The 11,851-nt window shown below is 32.3% G+C and overlaps 1 protein-coding gene across 1 annotated transcript in view; it reads left to right on the plus strand.

Annotated features, from left to right (window-relative positions):
* The window catches only part of LOC150102399 (cytochrome P450 2U1-like), a 43,289-nt gene extending 32,187 nt beyond the window's left edge, over positions 1 to 11,102 (plus strand). The window contains exons 5-6 of the mRNA XM_090398892.1: positions 2,419 to 2,595; positions 9,368 to 11,102. Coding sequence (XP_090255018.1) covers positions 2,419 to 2,595; positions 9,368 to 9,546 — 356 coding nt within the window. The 3' untranslated portion in view covers positions 9,547 to 11,102. The remainder of the gene's footprint in view (positions 1 to 2,418; positions 2,596 to 9,367) is intronic.
* Positions 11,103 to 11,851: the final 749 nt, after the last annotated feature.

The following is an 11,851-nucleotide window of genomic DNA, read 5'->3' on the forward strand; positions in this document are numbered from 1 at the left end:
TGAAGTCGTATAAAACCTCTTCAAAATAGGATTTTTGTCTCACTTGGATCTGAATGGTATTAATACATCAATTCATTTTCATCACTCTATGGTGGGGAAGATGAGAATGACATCACGTGAAGTCTCGCCTACTGATTATGTCACGCAGCTTATAGTGAATTCAAAGAAAAAAATATGGAAATGATTAAAGACAATGAAATTCATTATTACAACAGTTGAACCTAGAGCAGTGGACAACTGCCGTTAGTATCAGTTTTTTACTTATCCGCAGAACTCTTACTATAAAATATTGCTAATTCTTAAATACAATCAACTAAATTAAATTTAAAAAAAAACTTTAGTAGACAGGGTGTCCCTAACTCAGTGATATGTGTTTATATTAACAGTGTTGCACAAACTAGCCATAGTTATTTGGCAGGGTTTTTGAAAAATAATACAAAAACAGAATCCGGTGGATGGTGATTCTAACGGGAATTTCGTGATATTTTTTTTATTAAAAATACCAATATATACCAATAATAAGACAATACCTTTAGTGGTTTTCGTTAAAAGCACCACACGCCAAAGAAATCAATACAAATAGCCAACACTCGGGAGGTCGCATCTGATCTGACAGATACATGCTAATTGTTAACATGAATATTCTTTAACTTATCTATTGTATAGGTTGAAGATCATGAGTAGCTGTGCATCCATATGTTACGAGCGATATTCCGCACTTTTTTTTGCTGTCAGTTTGGTTTAACACATGTTATGTAAAGGTTTATGATGTTTGACAGTAAATGTTATCTGAGAGATACCGCGACCCCCGATGTCAGTATAGTATAGTTTAGTTTAGTTTTTTTTTTTTTTAATTCTTTGTTCAATAATTTCTAGATTGTAACTGAAAATAAATAAATCATCATGTCTTACTGAAATAGAGAGCCAAAGGCGTATTTTTGTCATACATGTTCTCTAGGAGATGTGCTTTACATATATGGAAAATACTGACGACAGTGCTCATGAGCTTGCCCCACCTTTGCAACGAGTTGCCCAGTATAAGCAAGCATAAGCACTACTTATGCTTGCGTCCGCCCAACTTTTAGTTTCTATATTTTCGGCACGAAATTCTTGAAGTAATGTTGGATTCAATATTATCATACATATTTCTATCATACATATCCTCTAAGAGATGTGCTTTTCGTTTATGGAAAATACTAAGGAAAACTGTCTGTAGCTTGTCCCACCTTTGCTACGAGTTGGCCAACGTTGAACTACTTATGCTTGTTCCGCCGAAACGTTTAGTTTCTATATATTCGGCACGAAACTCTTGTAGTTTCTATATTCAGCTATGAAATAATGTTGGATTCAACATTCACTTAATTTGTACCATCATGTATTATATTTGCAGTGTTTTTTCTTTATTTCTTTTTGCATTTTAACAAAAAAATGCAATAATTGGAATTTTCATACCGAACTACTCGCTGTGAAAAATCGAATGTATTGTGGATGTATTTAATTTTTTTTTTTCTCATAAAATACATGAATAGTGGATGTATTTAAATTCATTCATAAAATACATGAATAAAAAAGAAACATAACTTGGAAGATGAATGACAGCTTTTGGTGTGAGATCACTCACTATCCTGCGTATTGGAGACCTAAACTGTCTTGATTTGTTTTCTAACGCAGGATAGGATTTCTGCTTGTTTATGTTATAAATTGCACAATCTTTTTTTTTCTATTGTGCGCATATATTTGTAATTTTGCTACTCAGAATGGTCCGAATTAATCCAAAATTGAAAGGAGGCGAAACATAATAATAATAATAAAAATCCTAAATAACAAATTTTACGAAATTCCATTCAACTAAAGCGGAAATAATTTTGTTCCACTTTGAAAACTGTTGCCTAATTTCCCCTTACAAACAGCCCGATTTAAACCAAAACAGAGCTCGTGCGACAAATTTGAATAAAAATAGTAAATACCTCATTTTGTTGAATCCCATCCGCCCAGATCAGAGCTATTCCCTCGTATCATTTCGAAATATTTTGCTTGTTTTTGGTCCCACATCTGAACAAAATTTTATAAAATACCGAACTCTCTGCAGAAGGAGAGAGTTGGTGTATGCGTCTGTACGCAGGTGTACTGTCTCACCCAAATGGGTTGGTTTTGGTGTATTTGTTATTTCCGTTTATTGGTTTATAACGCATTATTCGTAATTCTATTTTTAATGTTAAAAATAATATCCTCTTTTGTTCACTGATGAATCGAAAGGATTGTGCTTTTATCAAGGACAAGAGCGTACAAGTTTTTCCATTGCTTCCAGTTGCTGTTTGGCTCTCGTTCAATAAAATGTTACTTTTCTTGCTTATTAAAAATTTCGTTTGCTTTATTTACAGCAATGTATAACAAAGTAAATTAAATCTGTTGTTTCAGAGGAAACCACACTTCGAGGTTATACAATTCCAAAGAGAAGCGTTGTGGTTGCCAACATGTGGGCCGTTCATAACGACCCCAGGTACTGGCCTGATCCCCACGTCTTTGATCCCGCGAGGTTCCTCGGTCCCGATGGGAAACTTGAAAGACGAGAATCCTTCTTTCCGTTTTCGATAGGTAAGTTGGAACACATCCGACAACAGTTTTCACTACGACATGTAATAAAATCAATACAATTAAATTATTTTTTTTTAAAGATAATTCTACCTGAATTTCCAAGCTGTATATCTACGATAAAGAGCCAAGAGGCTATTTTTTTCCGGCGGCGTAAATTAAGTTAAGGGGTTCATAAATCCCTCATTATTTTTTTATTTTTATTTTATTATTTTTTTATTATCCCCTTAACTTAATTTACGCCACCGGAAAAAAATAGCCTCTTGGCTCTTTATCATAGTAATAATATATATTGGTACACCGTTCTGGCATTTCGTATAGTAGGGGTATGTAAGTTCGTTTCACTTAAACCTCAATATTATGCAGGTCTACCTACTCACTGATGAGACCTCAATAAAGGTCGAAACCGGTCTGGGTAGTGACCTCTCCTCATAATGTAAAACAGTAATACATCTCCTAGGAGCTGTGTTTTACATTATGAGACAATATTAAGGATAGTGATGGGGCTTGTACCACCTTTGCTCCGAGTTGCCCTAGTGTTGTACTACCCAGGTGTTGACTTACGCTTGGACTAGCCGATAGTTCTTCGGCATGGAACTCTTAGATTTCGATCTCCGAGTTTCGTATCCGGCTTTAAAAATAATGAGGGATTTATTATCCCCCTTAACTTAAGTACTGTATATCTATCAATTTATCTGGAAGAGTTTTATAAACAGCGTGCCATGATGGGATCTGAGCCCATGTCTACTGGTTGTGAGTTGCTGGCCTTTACCAATTCCTCTTTTAAAGCCTATAATGATTATTATTATTATTATTATTATTATTATTATTATTATTATTATTATTATTATTAGATCGTTATGTATAATATGTAACAATTTCGCTGTAGATTTGTTATCATATATAGATTTTAATCAATTAAAAAAATACGTAGTTTAATAAAGCGAATTTATGCTTGGAATCTTTATCACGCCCTACTTACTTCGAGTCCACTTTTATGCGCCTAGATACCAAAACAATAACATAATAATGATGACTAATGAAAGCCATTTTAGGCACGTTAAAGCAAATTCATTCAAGCTGCTTAAAAAAAAAAGCAAAAAAAGAAAAAAGAAAAACACTTGTGAATATAGACTTGGTTATATGCAGTACTTTAGTTTACTGCATACAACAATCTGTATTGTATTTACTTCTAATGGAACTGAAATGTAGAAATTAATGAGTGCAGTTTTCTCAGGCTATGGCCCACTGGATTCTACCTTTTCCTTACCAACTAAATAAAAATAAAAATTGAAATATCCTAAAATCGAACTCATTGGTTTCTGCCTGCACTTTGATTTTTATTACAAAAAGTATATTACTACAGCGGATAAAAAAGATCCGAAGCGATCTCCAAATCACCAAATCGATTATCTCGTGTCGTTCAAGCGCACATCCCAAGGCATCATAAAACCATATCTAAAAGTGGCCTGTTAAAAACTTGTATAATGGTATCATCATTTCCTTTCTCCTAACTTATTTTAATTAATTAAACCTAGACTCTGCTGCGCTTGACTAGTTGTTTTACCAATATGATTCCTGAACATAGACATTCCCCCTTCTAGCTAGAATAAAAATAGATAGAGGCTATTTAACGATAATTGGTTTATATGCCCCAGAAGAAGGAAGAGAACAGGATAATATTGATTTTTATAATCAGCTACAAAACATATATAATAAAATAAATAAAAATGATTACATAATTTTAGCAGGAGACTTAAATGCAAGAATTGGAAACACGAAAATTAATAATAATATAGGAATACATGGAGAACACACTCTAAACAGAAATGGTAAAAAATTGATTGACTTTGTAGTTTATAATAACCTAAAAATAATGAATTCCTTCTATAAACATAAAGACATACATAAATATACTTGGGCAGCAAGAGGATGAAAATCAATATTAGATTACTTTATATTAAACCAAAAGACATCAAAATTTTCACTAGATGTTAGAGTTCACAGAGGATATGAAATAAGCAGTGACCACTTCCTTGTTAAAATAATATTAAGATTACCACCTAAATGGCTACAAGTAACAAGAACAGAAAGAAAAATTGAAACATTTGTTTATAAGACTAGACTATTGAATGACACAAATGTACAATGGCTATATGAACAAAGAATTATCCAATATCTAGATAAAATAAAACAAAATGAAGAAATAGAAATAGAATGGCTTGATATAAAAACGATACTAAATGCAGCTGCAAATGAAAGCTTAGGAAAGACCAAAAAATTCAATAAAAGGAAAAAACTGAAGATTTGGGATGATACAATCAAAGAAATAATCAAAAAGAAAAAATAAGCCTATCACAAATGGTTAAACAGTAAAAGATTAGAAGATGAAAAGAATATAAAAGAATAAGAGCCATAGCTAAAAGAGAAGTCAGAAAAAGACAGAGAGAATCATGGAACAAATTTGTTTCTAATTTAGAACATAATTTATATAAAACAAGACCCAATGTACATAAGATTTTGAAACACTTAAATGCAGATACCAAAGAAAACATAAAATTAAACACCGAATTGCAATTAGAAGAATTTCTAAATTACTACACAGAATTGTGGACAGACAAATATTTTAAAAAAGACAACTGGCAAACAATTAACAAAAATGAAAAGGAAATAACTGAAGAAGAATTAGAAATCAGCCTGAAAGAAACAAGAAACGGAAAATCACCTGGAGAAGATAAGCTAGGTTCAGAACTATATGAATATGCAGGAACAAGATTCAAAGAAAGACTCTTTTTATTTTTAAATAAAATTTATTCAACTGGTATCCCCATCCCCCCCCCCCAGTAGAATGGAAAAAAGCAATTGTGATTCCTATCTTTAAAAAAGGTAATTAGAGATGACCCTAAAAACTATACAGGTATATATTTTGCTATATATTTTGTAACAGGAATTTAGTATACTGATACAAAATATATAGCAGAATCTTAAATAACAAACTAATGAAATATTCCGAAAACTTTATTCTAGAAGTACAGAATGGATTTAGAAAAGGACGATCATCTATAGACCCGGCCTTTTGCCTAAAATTAATAATAGAGAAAAAAAGATAATACAATTTAGAAACACATATTGCATTTATTGACTTTGAAAAAGCATTTGACAAAGTTAAAAGAAACATATTATTTAACAAATTAAAAGAAAGACAAATACCAAATAATATCCTAAAAGCTATCACAAGTATATATGAAAATAATCAAATACAAATAAGATTAAATCACGAGCTATCATATACGAGAGAGATAAACCAAAGGGTTTGACAGGGATGTCCCCTCTCAGCAACTCTTTTTAATATCTACTTAAATGAAATAATAATAAAATGGAGTAAAAATTTACATCAAGGAATTAAACTTTCACCTACAGTTAACTTAAACACTCTCCTCTTTGCCGGCGACCAAATAATAATTATAAATTAAGATAACTTACAGAAAGCTATTTTAAATCTAAATGAGATATCCAAAGATTATGGTATGATAATATCAACGGAAAAATCAAAAACTATGGCCTTTAAAGGACAAGATCCAGCAAGAACTAAAATAGTAATAGATAACAAGATCTTAGAACAGATGAATTCATTTAACTACCTGGGATGTATGATCACATATGAAAATGAAAAAGATATAAACGTAAAAATTGCAAATTATTGAAAAATAACAGGAGTAATTAACTCTATATTTAAACCAAACCTAGTTCAAAAACAAACCAGGCTAAAAGTATACAATACATTAGCCCTACCGGTCTTAATGTATGGAAGCGAAATCTGGACAATAAAACAAAAAGACAAACAAAGATTAATAGCAGCAGAAATGAAGGTTATGAGAAAAACTGCAAAGTATACCCTATTTGATAACAAAAGAAATGAAGAAATTATGAAAGAATTAAAACAAGAACCAGTAATAGAAAAAAATAAAAAATATAAACATAAATGGATGGAACACGTTCAAAGAATGAAAACAGAAAGATTACCAAAACAAGTCTTAAAGTACAAGCCATTAGGAAAAAGAAAACCAGGACGTCCTCTTAAGAGATTCAACGATGACTTCTAAGGCCGAAACAGGCCATGCTAGGCCTAAATCCTTGATACGTATGATGATGATGATGATTCCTGAACTTAAATTCCCTGTCCACTGATCTATCTAATGTTATCTTTGTACTGAATCGGATATATTTGCATTTGTTTACATTAAATTTTAAATCCCACTTTACCATCCGCTCTTCCAATATTTAAGAACATTCTGTAAAGAATTTAACAGTTAACTGTTCCTCCAAACAACTGACTACTCTGCCTTACTTTACATCGTCAGCAAAGAGAGAAATTTTACTCTTAATATTTGAACCTTTGAATATATTAAACAACAAGGATCCTAAAATCGAAACCTATGGCAACCCCCCCCCCCATACACACACTTCCCCTTTCTGTTGTGTTTACCCCTTTTTTATATCTATAAAAGTCTTTTCAGATTAATCTTAGAATAATAATCACTGTGCAATCTGTCCCTCTATTTTATTACTACCTATCGTGCACTGATGTCTCTTCCATTAAGAGAATTAAGAAATATTAACTGGGAGATTACTTAACCTACAATCAAAGTTAGCTTTCTTTTTTATTCCCCCAATAACGCATTCTTAATTATTATCCCCCCTGTTTTAATTCACCTTCCAAGGTCAAACGATCACTAACACAACACAGAGGAGTTTCTAAGTAATTAATATATCCGTCACTGATTCCTTGGATGGGATTACAAAAATCAACATCCTATCTCTTCTAGTACGTTCCCGTACATGTTGATTTAAATAACTGTCATGAAGTTGCTCCAGGAATTTTTTACTGCTCTTTCATTCTCCTGTTTGCATATAAAAATCCTCATTAATAATATATTCCTTCTCCTTTTCTCTTTAAGCAGCGCCCATTGATATCACCACCTCCACTACCGCAGTGGTTTTCAGGCTGTGGGGCGCCCATTCCCCCTTCTAGAGGGACGCGAAACCCTTTCTAGAAGGGAGCAAAGCAATGATCAATATTATTATTTTCGAGCAAAACTCCTACTTTTTTTTATTTTCTATCCACTTATTTCAGTAAACATAGCAATAAAAACACTTGCAATGTAGTTCTAGTAAGAACATCTTCAGTGTTCTTACTTAATGTTTTACTAGAATAAAATACATGCTATAGGTCAATATTGTTTTATAAAAAGTGTAGGGTGCGCAGGATTTTTTTTTTTTTTTGTACAAAAAAAGGGTCATCTCTTTAAAAAGTTGAAAGCACTGCACCACAGTAGCATACTTCTACCCTCGCAATCTCAAATTCCTGTTTCGAATAGGAATTCAGTTTATCATCAATCTGATAGTGTAAATCTTTACTGATAAGGAGTAACACATCCCTCTTTTTACTTATTTGGTCTCTTTTTGACAACATTATATGCACTACGATATCATGAATCATCGTTAAGGTAAAACTCAGAAATTTCCACAATATGCGGTATAATATCTCCTCGTTTATTTATTTTTTGTGACTCCCGCTTATTAACAAATTAATAAATTAATAAATTACTTCAATTTAACCACAGTCACGTGAAACGCATAATTTACTTAGACTCCAATTAAATGCCATAACTCAATTCATAGATTCTTCGCTATCAAAACCTGACTGTCATATTAATAAAATTCACCTTTTTAACCCTCGACTTAGGAGACATTTTAAGTTTAGGTCATTTATTCCCGCTAACATATATATCTCCGAATGTTTGCCATTTTCCTTACTCATAATGTTATTTAAATCCTTTATTTTAGTGCCAGGCAAACATACTCGAGTTGAGTATGTTTGCCTGGGAAATATTTCATAGGTTAAAACACAAGTTGAGGAGGAGAGAGCACAAGATTGTGTTCTCTCCTCCTTTCACATATTAGGCCTAGGGGTCGCTTACGTTCGTATTAGGCTATTACAATTTGAAACCGCGACCGCTTCGAGGATAAGGTGGTTGGCCCTATGTCTCCCGGTGTGTCGTATGTCTGTAGATGCGTGTGTTCACGGGATCGGGTTGCCTGTTCTGGACGAAAAACCCGAGTTTCCGGGCGAACCCCCCCCCCCCACTGTATGAGACCGGCTAACTCACCTTTAGTTGAAAGAGACCAGATAAAGGTTCCTCACGTCTTGGATGGAATCGAACTCAGGTCTTTCCTACCGACTTCGTCTATACCGACTGAGGTACGGAGGCTCTATCTTGTGTTTTAACCTATGAAATATTTCCCATCTCTCCTATCATAGTCGCCATAGATCTGTGTCTAATACAATTCACATATAGAAATTAAGATTTTTTTACAGTTTTAATAAATCAAATTGATTTTTTTTTTTTTTTCTGAAATGTAATTTTTCTATAATTGTATTTTTTAATGTTCGTGTCCTTTTCACAAAGTCCATACAAATTATTATCTTATTATAATAATTATCTTGTTATATTTTAATTGTCCTAATCTTATTATATTTTTATATGCAGGTTGAAGGTTTGTGGATTACATAGTTTAGTTGATAGGCGCGAAAATAGGGGGGGGGGGGAAGGTAGGATAGAAACTTTAAGATATTAATGGGATTTTATAAAATTGATACAAGTGAAAATTTTCAATATATGACAAATAGAGAACAGGGGGGGGGGGCATCCGTGGAAGTTGTGTAAGAGTTGTGTATATATCATGCAATAATACTACTTTTCTTTCTTTTCAGGAAAGCGAGTGTGTCTTGGGGAATCATTGGCTCGTATTCAATTGTTTTTGATTCTTACATCCATTATCCATCGTTTCAAGATCGAATCTCCTGAAAATCAAAGTAAATCTACAGAAGACTTCATTACATCCAGTCGTAAATTACTACCATATAAATTATGTGCAATAGTACGCAATTAAATTGGATCATACATACACTCACAGAGGGCGCTTTAAAAGCTACTTTTAATTTGTGCTGGTCACATTTGAGGAATTTAAAGCGAATTTGAAAAATAGCTATAAATGCATTAAAAAAAAAAAAGAAGCTATAGAAAGTATATATTAGAAACTACATATTACGTAATAACACGAATACTGCTTTATAAAATGTAAGATTACAAAAATAAGTCAAGTTCGATAATCGAGTAGATTCTGTGATACGTGCGTTTCATTTGCTTGCCTTTTAATCTATTGCACGAGTAGGTTTATTTTTTATTGTATTTTATTTTTTATGAGGCAAGAGTAAACAGTCGCACTTTGTTTGTCTCAAATAGTAAGAACTTCAACTGAAAACAGTGCTGGCCTGTACTGCCATTTGCTAATACAGTGTTTCTTTTTATAAGTCCTTAACTTCTTTAATTGACCTCGAGATAGAGAAGTTCGTTGTTTTTGACACTATATTTTGTAGATGAAATATAATATACAGTAATTCGTTTATTTTTAGTAACTGTCCTTAGAAAAAAGGGGAAAGAAGGCTAAGTAGAGTATAATAATTGTAAATTTAAGTATATCTCCATTTTTAGTATTTACATTACAAATTTTTATATTTTTTCCTTAAAGCACTTACAAATTATAAATAATATTTAATTTTATTTACAAAGACAATACGTTATGCGATATATTAAAAAAGTTGCAAAGTACTATATAATATTTTACTGAACTTAATTTTTTAATATCGTTAAATATTTTAATAATAATGTAATGTTGTAATTAAGACACCTTAGAATTTTAAAAATATGTCATATATGAAATGGAAATGAATTATAAAATAATTCATTACATTGATACAATTTAATTTATTGATACAATTTAATTTAGGAAAGAACCACCATACCCTTGGATGGCAATGCTGTAGCCAATGAAGGCTGTGAGGCTCGGCTATTGCTGTTACCCTCCTGCCATGATCAGAGCTTTAATAGCTCAATAACACCTTATCCCTACACTGTCCTCTACAGATAACGGGAAAGATAAAAAGCATTCTTGCTTCGCCCCTTTAAGCCAGTCCTTATAAGGACTATAAGGAATTATTACATTTTTTGCAAAATTACATTTTGCTTTAATTTGCAAGAAATATTATGTCTCAATGTTAAAATATAAGATCGCATAATAAACATAATAAATAAATAATTAAAATTAATAAAATATATAAGATCGCATAATAAATAATTAATAAAATAGGTTTCTTTAATAAATAAATCATTAATGTTTGTTCCCAAAGTTTTTCAATTTATACGTTATTAAGGCATATACGTTGTTTAATTCTTTTCTGATCTATATGGACCAGAGAAAGTGGGATGACTGCAGCTAAACTAATACTTTAAATTACACATTGAGATTATTTTTACTGTGTTTAACAGTCGACGTAGTTTTTCTTTTTTTACAGTTTTGTTCATAACTCATTAATGCTTATTATGTAAAATGTTTTCAATATATTTGTGATGTAGTTGATTTTTAATAAATAAAAACTGAGAAATCCATGTGAATAAGGATTATTAATAAATTGTTTCAACTAGAAATTAAACACAAACACACACACACACATTGCACCTTCATCTTCAGAAAAAAAAGGCGGAGAAGCGAGACTCCAAGATAGCGAGGTAATACAATATCAGGGCAACTCGTAGTAAAGGTGGAGGAAGCGCCAAACATTTCGCCACCTTCCAAAAGACATTTTAATATCTTGAGTTCGGTGGGGCTCCTCACGATGCACGAAAAGTTTATAAGAAAATCCTTTCTTATCAGCATAAAATCTTATACAGGGTCCCGTATATGAGTTCTTATATACGGGCTCGTAGATTTTATATGACTGCCCCAAGATATTAAACTGATTTTTGGAAGGCAGGGAAGTGTTTGGAGCGTGATCGACCTTTGCTATAAGTGGCATGGTATTGCACTACTTCCTGTCAGCTCACGCTCCTAGGAGAGAAAAGACAAATTCGCTACAAATTTCACAAGTTTTCGTCTCTTGGATTTGCATATGGAGGAACATCTGGGAGATGTTCAGTATAAAAGTGTCCTCACTGCACAATTTTTTTCAGAAAATCATGAAATGGATTGGTTCGCTGCTTCAATGCTTTATTTAAAAGGTAATCTCTTTTCCAGGATGTTTAAGGAATCTGCAGAGGCCAGACGAACCCATGATATCTTAAACAGGGATCTATTTTTTCCCAAAACAAATGAAAAAATATTCTCCCACACAGAAACCATACTGCAAATACAAGAAAAT

This window comes from Typopeltis vanoorti, chromosome 10 (assembly GCF_054136105.1).
Source record: "Typopeltis vanoorti isolate ZY-2024b chromosome 10, IOZ_Tvanoo_1.0, whole genome shotgun sequence".
NCBI classification, from domain to species: domain Eukaryota; kingdom Metazoa; phylum Arthropoda; class Arachnida; order Uropygi; family Thelyphonidae; genus Typopeltis; species Typopeltis vanoorti.